This window comes from Salvelinus sp. IW2-2015, linkage group LG32 (assembly GCF_002910315.2).
Source record: "Salvelinus sp. IW2-2015 linkage group LG32, ASM291031v2, whole genome shotgun sequence".
Lineage (NCBI taxonomy): Eukaryota > Metazoa > Chordata > Actinopteri > Salmoniformes > Salmonidae > Salvelinus > Salvelinus sp. IW2-2015.
Window position 1 is genome coordinate 8,516,992 of NC_036871.1, and position 16,296 is coordinate 8,533,287.

Genomic DNA, 16,296 nt, shown 5'->3' on the forward strand with positions numbered 1-16,296 from the left:
GAGATTTGAGATTGGGACAGAGGTTCACCTTCCAGCAGGACAATGACCCTAAGCATACTGCTAAAGCAACACTCGAGTGGTTTAAGCGGAAACATTTAAATGTCTTGGCCTAGTCAAAGCCCAGACCTCAATCCAATTGAGGATCTATGGTATGACTTAAAGATTGCTGTACACCAGCGGAACCCATCATACTTGAAGGAGCTGGAGCAGTTTTGCCTTGAAGAATGGGCAAAAATCCCAGTGGCTAGATGTGCCATACCCCAAGAGACTTGCAGCTGTAATTGCTGCAAAAGGTGGCTCTACAAAGTATTGACTTTGGGGGGGTGAATAGTTATGCACACTCAAGTTTTCTGTTTTTTTTGTCTTATTTTTATTGTTACACAATAAAGAATATTTTGCATCTTCAAAGTGGTAGGCATGTTGCGTAAATGAAATGATACAAACCCCCCAAAAATCTATTTTAATTCCAGGTTGTAAGGCAACAAAAGAGGAAAAATGCCAAGGGGGGTGAATATTTTCGCAAGCCACTGTAGATGAGTATCATGTTATATGTAGATGAGTATCATGTTATATGTAGATGAGTATCATATCATATGTAGATGTGTATAATGTTTAACGTAGATGTGTATAATGTTATATGTAGATGAGTATAACGTTATATGTAGATGAGTATAACGTTACATGTAGATGAGTATAATGTTATATGTAGATGTGTATAATGTTATTTGTAGATGTGTATAATGTTATTTGTAGATGTGTATGTATAGTGTTTTGTTGGAAAGACGTGACAATCTCAACCCAGCCTCATATGGTAATAGATACAGTACATGACACAGATCATTTCCTTTGTCTTTACTTTCTCTATCTGAGATGAGTATTACGGTATGTGCTGAAATGTATTAATGATCTGGAACTAAAGTTGCCGTTCTGTTTGTTTATAGATGTAATATTGTCAAGGGAAAACCTGTGCTTGTAAATGTGTGGGTGGGCTGTGGAGGTGAAGGCAGTCTTTTGCTCCCTCATCTGCACTTCTTCCGCCATCACCTCCTCTGCCGCGCCCTCACAAAATGTGTGAGGGAAATGAGCAGGAGGTAGTAGCTACCAAGGCAACAGATAATCACAAGCAGAGTATTCACACGCTCTGGACAGAGTGAGGCTCATTCACTAACACACAGCTTAACTGGCAGCTGCTGCCGCTGCTCCTGAAAAGTGGAGTGTGCGTGCGTGAATACACTCTAATCACTCCAGGGAGAGGTACATTGAAAAACTTCCAGAGCTATTACAAGGAGAGAATCTGTACAGGAGGGGAGAGAGCGAGAGAACCCAATTCACTGAACTCAACAGAAGGTGGTTGTTATTAGGCTACTGGGACTACTTCTTACAACTAGTCACTTGGATACATAGCAGCAGCATTGATACTTTCCCTCAGCGGTAAGTGGCATGGTGTGCTCAGCAATGATTATTTCAAGTGTGAGATCTATTTATAAGACCTGTGACTTTGGAGCTACGCTGACAGAAAAGTCTCACTTTCACAGAAGCTGGTTTTAGACCGAGTTAGTTGTGTGAGTAAGGAACCCACCGGGTTTGAATTTGCACTTCCATGAAGAATTTCAAATTGTTGAGTACAGGTTTGTCAGTGTGTGTGAATGGTTTAAAGGCATGCTAATATTATCAAAATATTAGCAGAATCTGTTTCAGGATGTATACTGAGAATTGTACCGAGGCCAAACTATGTCAGTTTCATTTTATTTCACCCAAGATGGAGTAAGAAATGTTAATGGTAAAAAAGTTGATTTGAAGTTGGTTATCATGTGAGCAACTGAACAATTAGCTTCAGTGTTTTCGTTTTTTTGCCTTTTAGTGCTGTCTAAGAGTGTATCACATTGCAGGAATATTTTATCCAGTGTTGAAGACAAGGTGACCAATTGAATTGGTATTAACACAGTTGCCAGTGGATGTGGAGCACCTGTCAGCCCGGCATAGTGATGTCTCTTTATGACAGGTCTCATGCCGAGGCAATTTAGTAACACAGTTAGCTTTGTTGATATTTACCGGTACCTTGCTGGCCCATGTTGACTCCAATGCTTCCCACAGTTGTGTCAAGTTGCCTGGATGTCCTTTGGGTGGTGGACCATTCTTGATACACACAGGAAACTGTTGAGCGTGAAAGACCCAGCAGCATTGCAGTTTGACACACTCAAACCGGTGCACCTGTCTGCCATACTCCGTTCAAAGGCACTTAAATCTTTTATCTTCCCATTCACTCTCTGAATGGCACATATACACAATCCATGTCTCAAGACTTAAAAAATCCTCCTTTAACCGGTCTCCTCCCCTTCATCTACACTGATTGAAGTGGATTTAACAGGTGAAATAAATAAGGGATCATAGCTTTTACCTGTATTCACCTATGTTCCTAATGTTTTGTACACTCTATTTCCGCAATGTGAGGTTGGAATAATACTGTGAAAATTATGATAATGCCCTTTTAGCGTAAGAGCTGTTTAAAAAGATCGCCTGAAATGTCTGCCTGTTTTGGTGGGATGGACCTTTGGCCTGCCTGTAAAGTAGTTAATAGACCAATAAGAAAGACCTCTCTGCCAATAACAGCTAGTTTTCAGTATTCCCCACTCAGACCACTCACAGACAGTCCTAGCTAAATTCTTGACTGAGAAATTGGTCTTTGCTAAGAAGCTGTTTCTTTCTAACCATTTTAATTTAAAACAATCACAGAAAGGCACTTCCTTGTTATTGAGAAATGATTTGATATTGAGATAAAAAACATCCGCATTGGACCTTTAACATCAAAACCAAGGCAATACTGATATTTCCTGAATAACATGTTTGAGTGAAGAGGATCTATCTGCGCAACAAATCAAAGTGTTGCATTTACTTGAAAGGTTAAACATTGGTAGAAAGGAAGTAGCTTAAGTAAAGGTAAGGACATACCACAGATTACAAACCACACACACCTATGAGGGAAATCATGTTTGACTTCCGACAGCTGCCAAACAAAACCTGTTGAACAAGTTTTACTGGCAGACGTCACTAATGAGACTTGAGGTGAGGCACACCTTTGTCTTTGTTAGATTGTTAGGCCATGACACCATCTTCAGGAAAACCAATAAAAAACCTTATCTTTTTAACAGAGTACCTAAGTCCCTGGGCAGTATACTCAATATGTCTTATGTCAAAGACACCAGTACAAACACAATTACATGGAGCACAATACATCGTAGTAACACAACATTGACTGCTATTCCCGGCACAGCCAGAAGAGGACTGGCCACCCCTCATAGCCTGGTTCCTCTCTAGGTTTCTTCCTAGGTTTTGGCCTTTCTAGGGAGTTGGCCTTTCTACGGTAAGCTGTTGTGAGTGGAGTGGTGTGCTTGAACTTCCATTCCGATAAACTCCAGATTTAGCTCAACTAGAACATTTGCAGACACCTTTCTCATTCAAAAAGCTGGTTAAACATATCAAAGTTCACAAAGGTGGTAGTGAAAGAACACAAAAACGTTTTCTTGAGCCATTGTCTAAACACTCGAAACACTGTCTAAACAGTTCATTACATCTAAACACTGACTCATCCAGGCATGGACTTTACTGTAACACACAAACAGTCAACATTCTCATTAATACGTGAGGGTTTCTGAACGTTTTTTTGAGGTTCGACAAATCCACATTGCCTCATCTCACATTTATTAGAAGGCTGACATATTTCTCAGGCAGAGAGAGAGAGAGAACTATGAAGAGAGAAGGATAGAAAGAGAGAGATTCTGAGTGAGTGACCCCATTAGGAAGAGGCAGGCTAATGATGTTTAAAAAGCTCTCGGGGCGCGACAGCCCGGTGGTTTGCCTGGATTCCCAAGCCCATCCATGATCCCCCCTGGTTTTCACCCAGGCCAAACGGGCGGAACAGCCTATTCTCATCCACGCTCTCATTGTGCTCCCAGAGCTATTCTGATGCCCTCCATTGTGTGCCGTACACTTTCCACGGCTCTCAGCGGTTTTGGTGGGTCCACATCTTAAACCTCTCCATTATGGGAGAACCCCCAACGCCACATTTGGCTGTGCTGGCTTTTATCATTCACCGGCCACACGTTTGACTTCTCAGCTAATGTTACACAAACACACAGCAGGAAGTCAGAGAAGAGGAACAAAACAGAAGTACTTCTTTTTATGGTATGAAACTGCTTCAGTTTGAATGACAAGCCTATAGATTTCAAACAGGTATAAAAATAGCATAGGAGGCTGCTGAGGGGTGTACGATTCATAGTAATGGCCAGAACAAAACTAGTGGAAATATTAAACATATCAAACCATGGCTGCGGTCCAAACACTTAAAAGACACACCCTATGCCCTCAGCCCTCAAATTAAGTGGACACTTCTGATGACGTATCATGACGTCTGATGCGTATACACTTGCAGGGCGAGGGAGGAAGGAATGATTTTTAAATTGACCATTCTCGGGCTGAAATTTGTCACTCGTTCATCCCGCGATGATTGTGTTTTCCGCCACCGGTAGCTTGTGGTTGCTGTATATGCGCTACAGTCAATTATGATTGCATGTCTACTTATATATAATTATTAATTTACACCTACTGTATGATAGCTAGCAAATTAATTAGCTAGCTAATGTTAGCCTGCCTAGCTGGAACTTCTGAAGAAGGAAAATGTTTTATTCTACAATTTCCAAAAGCTAACCAAACAAAAACATTTACTTTTTTACCAGACGTGTTTGTGCCGCCATGTGCATTAGTAGCACAATTTCTAACTTATTTGCATTCGTTTTTACTTACACTTGTATGCTGATTTTAAGTTTTTGCTGACTTTTCTTAGTGGATGTATAATTGTCGCGAATTGAATTATGGGGAGTTCCAGGCCCCAGAGTGAACATTACTGTATACTCGCAAAGCTGAAAAATGAGGGCTGAGGGACTTACGTTGCAAACTTCCCTTGCTTGGCTAATCATTTGGACCACCCTCCAAGATGGCGACGGGGATTCCCCCAAGGGCATAAGGCCCGAGGGTAAGTGGACGAGGGTGTGTCTTTAAGTGTTTGGACCGCAGCCCATGTGTTTGATATATTTGATGCCATTCCACCGATTCCGCTCCAGCCATTACCATGAGCCCGTCCTCCACAAATAAGATGCCACCAACCTCCTGTGATATATAGTATACTGTATATGATATAGTATACTGTATATATTACATGGGACCGATATTTGTATTTTTACGCACATCATGTCCAAATCTTCTGAAAGTATCTAAAATTGATTGTGAAGCTCACCAAAGTCACTTATAGATGATTTGAACATCATGCTCAGAAAATGCTAATATCAGTCCCATGACTTTTAGCATTTGGTAACAGTGACAGCCACTGCCAGGGAAACTAAACCAAAGCATGGATTGCTGTCATACCTTGTACATAGACTGCTTACAGGGTAAGGAGACCAATGTGTCATTTTGTAATTTGTGTGAACTATCACTCTGCATATTAACCACTCCAGTGATTAATAATCCTTCAAAGCCCTGGCAGGTAATATTTATTACCTCAACATACACAGCGGCTTGGACATTGGCCAGTGAAACATGCCTCTGTGTGCCTGTATGACCAAAAGGCCCCACAATTTATCATTATGACACTCAATTACTCTGATTAGCTAAAAAAGCATTGCCATCCGCCAAAGGTTCTCTTTCAATTATTAGTTTCGACATCTCACGTGGAAGCAGCGTTCCACGACCTCCGGCCATGCATCCATTTTCTAACACCCACCGCCATAGAGTGCACATAGCAGCCCAATGTGGTTCGTCTCCCACTCTTAACTTGAGCAGGAAGACCCAGCCCTCATGGGCCGACATCATGTATGGCTACCCTGAGGACCTTCACTCACTTTTCCAGGGCTTGGCGAGGGTATGACCAACCTCTTCCAGGCAGCGGAGGAGGAAGAGGACGAGGAGGCAAAAGCCGCTAGGCCCTCTTCCGCCCTTAGAGGGGCATCGATGGCGGATGACATATACACTGTATTCTCTCATTGATGTCTGTAAACAGGCAGCGTACCATGGGAGAAAGCCTTGTGGCTCAATCTGTCCAGCCTGTTGGAGAAGCAGAAAGCAGATTTCCTTGACGCTTCTGCCGCATGGTCCGGCTGTCGCTGCCATGCGGCAGAAGCCTTAAACATCTGCCGAATCGTGAAGGGGTATGCCGGGTAGCCACAAGCCAAGGCTTCACTTCAGGGAGAGGGCAAATTCACTGAAACCAGGGCGTTCCGCGGGAAGCTCACCGCGACACAGCGGGATCTCCAGATAAGGGCCGACAGTGGGGAAAACGGCATTTCGCTGCAGCCGCATCGAGGTCCCTCCCATTTGATTCCCCTGCTGCGAAGGGGCATCTCCCCTAAGAGGGAGAGACATCTCTGCTCCTAAAATCCTTCCCTTTGTGCAGAGACACATACTCATGCGTTAGCTCTCAAGAAAGACGGAGGGAATTCACTATACCCCCGAGTGCCCTCCGTGCCATGGCGCTCCCCCGGCTCTAGTTCTACAGCTGGGCAGGAAGACTAATTGTCAGTTGCCACCAAGCACTTTCCCTTGTTCCAGTGTGTCAACACTGCTCTTTTAAACAAAAAACTCTGCTGTATCCAGGCGAGATGCTAAGCACACAAAGCAAAAATACAATGAAAAGGACTCGCTCCATCGGCGCTCTGGCAGGGAACTGGTGTGCATGTGAAGTCCAGCCCTGCGTCTGAGTCTGATCCACAGTTACGAAGGGGTGCAGACTGCAATTCTCTCTGAGACCACTAGTTTTCAACTGAATTTTGGAATCAGTATCGACTGGCGACTCGGCACACATAATAAAGCAGGACATCTTCTCTTTATTAACCTGTCTAGCCCCAGCGTTCCGCTAGCGGAACTCCTCCCACATTCCACTGAAAAGGCAGAGCGCGAAATTCAAAAAATATTTTTGAGAAATATTTAACTTTCACACATTAACAAGTCCAATACAGCAAATGAAAGATACACATCTTGTGAATCCAGTCAACATGTCCGATTTTTAAAATGTTTTACAGCGAAAACACCACATATATTTATGTTAGCTCACCACCAAATACAAAAAAGGACAACATTTTTCACAGCACAGGTAGCATGCACGAAACCAACCAAACTAACCAAGAACCAACCAAACTAACCAAGAAACAACTTCATCAGATGACAGTCCTATAACATGTTACACAATAAATCTATGTTTTTTTCGAAAAATGTGCATATTTGAGGTATAAATCAGTTTTACATTGTAGCTACAATCACAGCTACCATCAGAAATAGCACCGAAGCAGCCAGAGTAATTATAGAGACCAACGTGAAATACCTAAATACTCATCATAAAACATTTCTGAAAAATACATGGTGTACAGCAAATTAAAGACAAACATCTTGTGAATCCAGCCAATATTTCCGATTTTTTAAGTGTTTTACAGCGAAAACACAATATAGCATTATATTAGCTTACTACAATAGCCTACCACACAACCGCATTCATTCATCAAGGCACGTTAGCGATAGCAATAGGCACGTTAGCGTCAGCGAATAAACCAGCAAAAGATATTAATTTTCACTAACCTTCATAAACCTTCATCAGATGACAGTCCTATAACATCAGGTTATACATACACTTATGTTTTGCTCGAAAATGAGCATATTTAGAGCTGAAATCAGTGGTTATACATTGTGCTAACGTAGCATCTTTTCCCCAGAATGTGCGGATATTTCTATTAGACTCTCACCTATTCTGACCAAATAACTATTCATAAACATTACAAGAAAATACATGTTGTATAGGAAATGATAGATACACTAGTTCTTAATGCAATCGCAGTGTTAGAATTCTAAAAATAACTTCATTACGACATAAGGCTTACGTTATGGCGAGATAGTGCCCAAAACCTGGGCGCAAAACTTATAGTACACAGTTCGACAGATATATGAAATAGCATCATAAAATGGGTCCTACTTTTGATGAGCTTCCATCAGAATGTTGTACAAGAGGTCCTTTGTCGGGAACAATCGTTGTTTGGTTTTAGAACGTCCTTTGTCCCTCTTGAATTAGCAAGCACACTCGCCAAGTGGCGCGAAGCTCTCCTTCCTGAACAAAAGCACCCAACGCAACACGCCTAACGTCCCGAATAAATTTCAATAATCTAATAAAACTATATTGAAAAAACATACTTGACGATGATATTGTGACATGTATCAAATAAGATCAAAGCCGGAGATAGTAGTCGCCTATAACGACAGCTTTCCAGAAGGCAATTCCAGGTCCATCATCGCGCTTTCCAGAAAACAGGAAATGGGTGACACGTCATTCCAAGAGGATTTATTCCACCTCAGACCAAGATAAACACCCCATTTCTTCTCTCACTGCCTCTTGACATCTAGTGGAAGGTGTATGACGTGCATGTATACTAATACGTATCATGCCCATTTATAGGCGGGCCCTAGAACAGAGCATCGTTTTCAGACTTTCCACTTCCTGGTCAGGATGTTTGCTGCCAAACGAGTTCTGTTTTACTCACAGATATAATTCAAACGGTTTTAGAAACTAGAGAGTGTTTTCTATCCAATAGTAATAATAATATGCATATTGTACGAGCAAGAATTGAGTACGAGGCCGTTTAAATTGGGCACGATTTTCCCCCAAAGTGAAAACAGCGCCCTCTGTCCTCAACATTAAGCAAAGGGCCTATCAGGGCGATAGCAGTAGCAGAGAGCCACCTCGGCTTCTACTTCCCGGTACTTCCTGCTTCCCAAGAAATGGGGAGGGTTTTGCTCCATTCTGGACCTATGTGTCCTCGACAGCTATTTGACGAAATTCACATTCCGCCTGCTTACAGAGGTACGATCTTAATTTGAGCCAGTTTGCTCAGCAGGAAAATATTCTGTGGATTAAAATTAATGGAAATGTTTTTTGTAGGAGTTGATACATTTTTAGTTAGTGGAAATTACAAACTTTAGGAGCCTTTTTAAAGCCTGAGTTTAAAAAGGCTTCTAAAGTTTGAATTTCCTGATGTACAGGAAAATTCTCAGCAACATGGTCGCCAGGTGTACAGTGTTTCCTCTGACACATTGGTGCAGCTGGCTTCCAGATTAAGCGGGCGTTGTGGGTTGGGACAGGACTGTAACTACCAATTGGATACCACAAAAATTGGGATGAAAAAGGGGTACAAAAATAAATTATAATACATTAAAAAAAGAGTGATCAAATTAAGATTCTACATGTGTGCGTTCAACGTGCTGTCTCTATTCGTCCAGGCGACTGGTTTACCTCGGTGAACCTACAGGTTTCTGAGGCTAGCACTAACTTCCTGAACGTTCAGAAAGTGTGTAGAGGAGAAACAAGGGTCTGAGTCTCCACCTACATAGACAATTACCTGCCTTGCTACCCAACACGGGGACAAGCGGAACAAGACACAACTTCCCTTGTAACCCACCTCTCCGAGCTAGGGTTCCAGATCATTCAGAAAAATAGCTGTTTGGTGCTATCACAGAGAATAGAATAACTAGGCTTAATGCTGGATTCTCTCTTGGAAGACCGCATCATGTCCCTTTGACAGTGCCTCTCCCTGTTCCACAACGTGTTTTCAAGATTTGCCTCCAAGTGCTGGGGTTGATGGCATCCACCATCTCAGTAGTACCTCTTGGATCTACTGAGGATGAGAGACTTCCCAAATCTGTGTACAAGGCTTCAGCTCAATTGCCAGATAAAGGTAACTTCCACATGTCTCTCGGCTCTCTGTCACTGGAAAAAAAACTTGATCTTTGTTCCTGGCACTCCCCTGGGGAAGATAGCGGTGAAGACAGATGCATCACTCAAGGGCTGGGGCACAGTTCACGAGGGAAATGCAATAAAAATTGTTTAGACTCCACAACACTTTCAACCCTCCCTTTGGAATTGTCACGTCTTGATCAGAACGGCCAATGCGACTGTAGTGGCTTACATCAACCGCCAGAGTGGCACTCGCTCCCTGTGTTTAAACAGACTATCCGTCAGGATTATCCTGTGAAGCAGCGCACACTTACCGTCCCTACGAGCGGCTCATGTCGTACCGAACATAGGTGCGGACTTATTTTCCAGAGGGAATCCCAATCTAGGGGACTGGAGACTTCTCCCCCAAGTGGTGAAACAGATCTGGGAAAGATACGGCCAAGCATTCGTAGATATAAAGTTTGTGTCTATTCCATAAGATCGGTCTTGTGAAAGCTGCCTTTTTCTACACGAGAAGATCTGGACAAGGAAAATCATCATGAAATTGTACGTAAAACGAATAAGTCACCACTTTAAAAAAATGTGACTCTCACGAACGCAACAGTGTCGATTGTTTGGCTCTACGACATCCACAAGCTTTGCGGCAGTCGTCTAAACTCTGTCGCGGACGTCCTCATTTTTAAGAGGTCTTCTCGCAAAACCAACTGTCCAGAACGAACCGTTGGAGCTACAAACTAATATCTCAGCAATATCTCACGAACACGAAGGTGTCGGCTGTTTTGCACATGCTCCAGGGGTCTTCTGAAGGTAACCCAGTACCGGGCTGTAAAAATGACAAAAAGTGCGTAGGGGTTAAAATGTGCCCTGAATAATGTGATCAAACATGGTTCTAAATTTCAAACGCTTCAAAACCTTGTTCCTAATGATTTATTTTTTGACTGTCTGTTTTGCTATTTACAAATGTGTTATTCAATGCATTTCTATGGGCTATAGCAGTAAAGGCCAAATTCAATATATATATATATATTATACCTACAGGGGTCCTAAAATTCGAAATCAAATGGCTAAATTATGCATTTTAGATATTGCGATGTAAGGGCTTAGACCAGGGGTGTCAAACTCAAATACCCAGTGGGCCAAAATGTAAAACCTGAACAAAGTCGCGGGCCAACATTGAACAAATGAACCTTTTAATATGGACCCAAACAAGTTTTGNTCAAATACCCAGTGGGCCAAAATGTAAAACCTGAACAAAGTCGCGGGCCAACATTGAACAAATGAACCTTTTAATATGGACCCAAACAAGTTTTGCTTTAACATTGAATATGGAACAAGCATCGCTTATTACCATACAATATATKATTTAATAGTGGAGACATGCAAAATCGAATTTCAAATGAAAAAACACATCAATGGCATTCATTTATTAAATAAATAAAATTTAAATAAAAATRGTATGCCTCTTTTCTATTTGCAGCCTTCTGATTTAAATACCAAAATAAACATTTTCCAGATGCGTCGCAGCTCTCATCCACAGCGAGGGAGAACGCAACGAAATCTTTTCCCTTTTCCATCAGCTGGTCATACAGATTGGTGGCAAGATCACATGTGCGATCAGCTACTGTGTTCCTGCTCAGGCTCACGTTTGAAAATGCTTGCTTTTTCTCTGGGCATACGAGGTCACAAACTTTCATCATGCACTTTTTCACGAACTCTCCCTCATTAAAGGGCCGGGCTGATTTTGCGATCTCTGCTGCCACTATATAACTAGCCTTTACAGCAGCCTCACTTTGTGATGTGGCTTTTTTGAACATATTCTGTTGTGAAACCAAACTTCTTTTCATCTCCTCTACTTTCTGGCTCCTTTGAGTCATGTCCATGTCCTTGTATTTGTCATGGTGTTTCATAGTGTCGTCTAATGTTGTACTCCTTACTTACAGCCACGTTGACTCCACAAACAAGACAAACAGGTTTGTCTTTTACATATGTAAACAGATATTCTGCCTCCCACTTGTCCAGAAAGCTCCTGTTTTCTGCCTTTCTTTTCGCCATTTTTGGGAAGGGATAGCGCGCTGACAGTTGTAGCGTCTATGTTGCTATGACTACTGTCACAGAGGAGAGGGCGTTTCTGGGTCCTGTCCTGATTGGCGCGCGAAAACAACAGCAGAGCATTATGGGATTCGTAGTATTAGCGGTGAATGCGCTGTATAATACCGGCGGGCCAGCTCTAGTAGTAATTTGGTATTGTCTCGCGGGCCAAATATAATTACCCCACGGGCCAAATTTGGCGAGCGGGCCAGAGTTTGACACCCATGGCTTAGACCAACAGGGGTTGTAAGGTCTCTCTCTAGCTGCTGTCTTGGCCTGTCATATAGGCTTCGACAAGAGACCCCGTTATGTCGTTTCCTGTTACGTCCAGTTCCCAAGCCTTTAGTCCCGTCATGGGATTTTTCTATTGTGCTTGGGGCTATTTCACAGCAGCCTTCTGAGTCACTGGAAATGGTGGAGATTAAATATCTCCTTTAAGACCAGTACATGCACTGTCAGTTCACCATTAGTGTCTACAGTTTGCCTGGGGCTTTTCGAAGATTACCTTGTTACCCAACCATGCCTTATGTTAGTGCCAATTTCAATTGTCTCGCCTTGGAGCTTGTGGCGTTCCACTCCCCGCCTTTCCCTTCTATGGAAGAGGAGCGGGCTACGCAGTTTGTGTCCAGTATGCGAGTTGCACATATACTTGGATAGGACAAGAGCTTTGCCCAAGAGCGACCGACACTTTGTGTCCTGGGCACCTTTCTGCAAGGGGAGGCCCCTTTCTCATCAACGATTGTCACATTGTATTGTGGAAGCTATTATATTGGCCTATACTAGCAAGGGGTTACAGCCTCTGGAGGGCCCAAGGGCTCACTCCACCAGAGGTATAACTACCTCTTGGGCACTGATCAAGGGCATCTCCTTACAGAAGATTTGCCAAGCGGCTTGTTGGGCATTCCCTCATACTTTTATGAGGTTCTACCGACTAGATGTCACTGCACCTTCATTGGCGCATACTGTCCTCAGTGTCGGGACCTCTGAGTGTTGATACGTTGGAACTACCTGGCTTCGGAGAGCATGTGCGATACGGGAGTGGGCCATATCCCTCTAGTGAGATGTCAAAACAAATAATTGAAAGAGAACTTAAGGTTACTTGCGTAATCCCGGTTCTCTGATATTATGAGTGAGACATCTCACCACATCCCCCTACTTGCAAGAGTGTGAGGAAGTTCGGCATGCTCGAGAATGATCACAAACCAGGCGAGTGGCTCTTTAGTGTGAGGGGAGGGGCTCCCTCATTTGCCACTCGACCTGACGGTCTCCGACAGACGTGTATGATTGGTTCTTCAAGACTCTTATAAGATTCTGGGGAATCTCTCTACTGAGATGTCTCACTCATAATATCAGCGAACCGGGGTTATGCAAGTAACCTTATGTTATAGAAGCAAAAGCTATGCTAACTATGAGTAAATATAGCAACTGTTTGATAGCTAACACTTTACATAAAAAATGTTAAGTCTTTAGATTAAGTTGCTCTTGTACCTGTGTAGTAATTTTGTTATTACTCTAGTGATAACGTTGCATTAACTAACATTGTATTGAGAAGTTGAAACAGTGTAGTTTCTAGATTAATTACAGAGTAAATACACAGCAGAACAGCCTAATGGAAAATGTTACCAAATGTTTAAGAACAACCAGACCCCGTCATAACTGTAATATTCCGTTTCAGACTCGTTGATTGATCTGTTTGTCTGGCTTACTCTAAGGAAAATTTTACTGCACTTAATTGTCAACACAGAGTAAAACGTGCATTCTCTGTTCCATTTCAGAGCGATTGTCGGCAACCTGGGGATGCTGGATGAGTCTGAGCCACTATGAGGACGGCTGTGTGGGCATCAATAACAACAGGAGTGTGAGTGACTCGCCAGACAGAGGAGATGCTTTCCGGGAGGTCCTCCTGCGAATCTCCCCGAAACACCCATGCCTCCTGCTCCAGGTGGGAAAACTAGGATGGAACACACACACTGCTCTGCGAAGAGTCACAGGAACAACCACCTTTGCAGCTGCTCTTTCACACACAAAGACACGCATACCACTGTTGCCATCACCACTCTGACCTGACAGAGGAAGAACACCGGAAGGTTCCAGAATCCTTTTTCCAGGATGTTTGTGAATTTCCGGCGGATCCGCAAGTGCCAGTGCGTGCAGTTGATGACCACGTGTCTGGTGCTGTCGGTGGTGATGGTATGCTGGGAGCAGCTGGACAGTGGTGTAGTGAGCCACATCAACTCCTACTCTTACCGCTACCTGGTCAACAGCTACACTTTCATTAACAAGAGCTTCACCATCCCACGACAGGAGGCCCACATGTTCAGTAACCACCGCTACCTACTCAACCACCCGTACAAGTGCTCAGGAGAGAAGGACATTTTACTGCTTCTGCTCATCAAGTCCTCCCCGGAGAACTTCGAGAGACGGCGAGCCATACGGTCGACGTGGGGCAACGAGACCTACATTCGCCAAGACCTGGGGGTGACGGTGAAGGTGATGTTTGTGCTGGGCCTTCCCAAGCAGCATGAGACTGCCCAGACGTGGAGGAGGAGGAGCGGAGGCATCCAGGACAACCTTGTCGATGAGGACCGCAGGCATGGCGACTTGGTCCAGCAGGACTTTGTGGACACGTTCCACAACCTCACCCTCAAGCTTCTGCTACAGTTCCGCTGGGCTCATTTCTACTGCCCACATGCCCGCTTCCTCATGACGGCTGACAACGACATCTTCGTGCACATGCCCAACCTGGTGCTCTACCTGCAGGACATGGACAGGAAGGGCGTGACGGACTTCTGGATCGGTCACGTGCACAGAGGCGCGCCACCGATCCGCCAGAAGGAAAGCAAGTACTACGTCCCGCAAGAGATGTACCCTTGGGCGTCATACCCGGACTACACGGCGGGGGCTGGTTACGTCGTCTCAAGAGACGTGGCGGACAAAATCTACGAGGCCTCATTGACGCTCAATGCCTCGCTGTACATTGACGATGTCTTCATGGGCATCTGTGCCAATGCCATGGGCGTGTCGCCACAGGAACATGTGTACTTCTCAGGCGAAGGCAAGGCGCCCTACCACTTGTGCATCTACGACAAGATGATGACATCGCACGGCCATGTGGCCGACATTTATGAACTATGGAAAGCCGCCACAAACCCGGAGGTCAAAAGGGTCACATCGGGACTTTTTGGGAGGTTGTACTGCACGGCAGTGAAACTCACCCTTCTGTGCAGACCCTACTTCAACACCTACCCCTGCAAGGCAGCCTTGTTGTAGTACTGTAAACATACTTACTGTGTTGGGTCCAAAACGGAGTGCGGGATCATTTTGCTTTCATCACTCCCATTATTTGAAAAGACTGAGGAGGGAAGAGGGGTGGAGGAGGGAAGGAGGGTGTTGATGGAGGGAGAAACGCATGAGTCATATCTATTGCTGTAAATGTGGGTTTTACATTAACCGTCTATCTATATGGTTTTACAGTGACCGTCTATCTATATGGCCGGCAGTGGTCCAGTTCTTGCTAGCTTTACGATGTATTGAATAGTCCCACCTCTCTGGGAGGGCAGAGACTAAATGTGATGAACAACAGATGCTTCCCAAGGAGATACTGTTCAGACATAATGTTGAAACATGGGATTCTAAGTGAATTTCTTCTCCCACTCCCCCATCTCCTTCCATTAAACTGATTGAGAGAATTTTTCCCTGGCCTTGAATTCTGTTGATTATGCGGTTTAAAACTAACTGCGCATGAACACAATTGGCTCATTGTCTGTCGTTTCCCGGTAAGGTTAGCTAAGGTTAACGAGAAGAGACTGTTTATAACTTTATTATAACTTAACAGTCCGTATGGTTGGCCGGCAGTATGAAACTGCAAGCAATCATTTGAAACTGAGGTTAATGAAGTCTTACAAACTCTGCAGTCGTAAGGTGTAAGCTGTCTGGGGTGTAGCAGTACATTAATGTGTAGCCTATGTGTGAGTTATTAATGGTGAATAGTGACACTGACACACACTGTATAGGCTATCATGTGCGAGTGCCAAAAGTGTTTATGTTACGAGGTGCAAAATTCCACCTGCAGATTAAAAGTATTATGCATGTCAGCTGATCGCTTATTATTAATGAATTGTTCTGTAAATTACATGAGGATGCAGGTGAAATATACAGCTGCTTTCAAGCAATTTCTTTGTATTTCATTTGGAAACCCGACCCAAAGCATATAGGCAGCCTGTTCAACCTGTCGCAAAGTCAACAGGAAACAAACAATGGGCTTCCAGGTAGACTGAAATGTGATACAGACTCAGGGCCAGCTCCAGGCATAAACTATTTGTAGTTCTTTTTTTGGGGGGGGGGACTCAGACTGGGTCTCAACTTACTGTTGAAATTGAAATTTGGTTGTTCATCAGCAGTTTTTCTCTTATTTTGTCAGTCACTGACAGTCACTCAATTAGCCA

The 16,296-nt window shown here is 43.7% G+C and overlaps 1 protein-coding gene across 1 annotated transcript; it reads left to right on the forward strand.

Moving 5' to 3' along the window:
• The first annotated feature begins 1,122 nt into the window (after positions 1-1,122).
• Positions 1,123-15,545, forward strand: LOC111957280 (lactosylceramide 1,3-N-acetyl-beta-D-glucosaminyltransferase A). Its single transcript, XM_023978069.2, has 2 exons — positions 1,123-1,431; positions 13,627-15,545. Exon 2 carries the CDS (start codon positions 13,961-13,963, stop codon positions 15,119-15,121), a length of 1,161 nt encoding a protein of 386 aa, XP_023833837.1. The 5' UTR covers positions 1,123-1,431; positions 13,627-13,960; the 3' UTR covers positions 15,122-15,545.
• The last annotated feature ends 751 nt before the right edge of the window (positions 15,546-16,296 follow it).

Bases quoted from the DNA above. Each gene is read 5' to 3' on its own strand.
- LOC111957280 (XM_023978069.2), top strand. From the start codon at position 13,961: ATGTTTGTGAATTTCCGGCGGATCCGCAAGTGCCAGTGCGTGCAGTTG.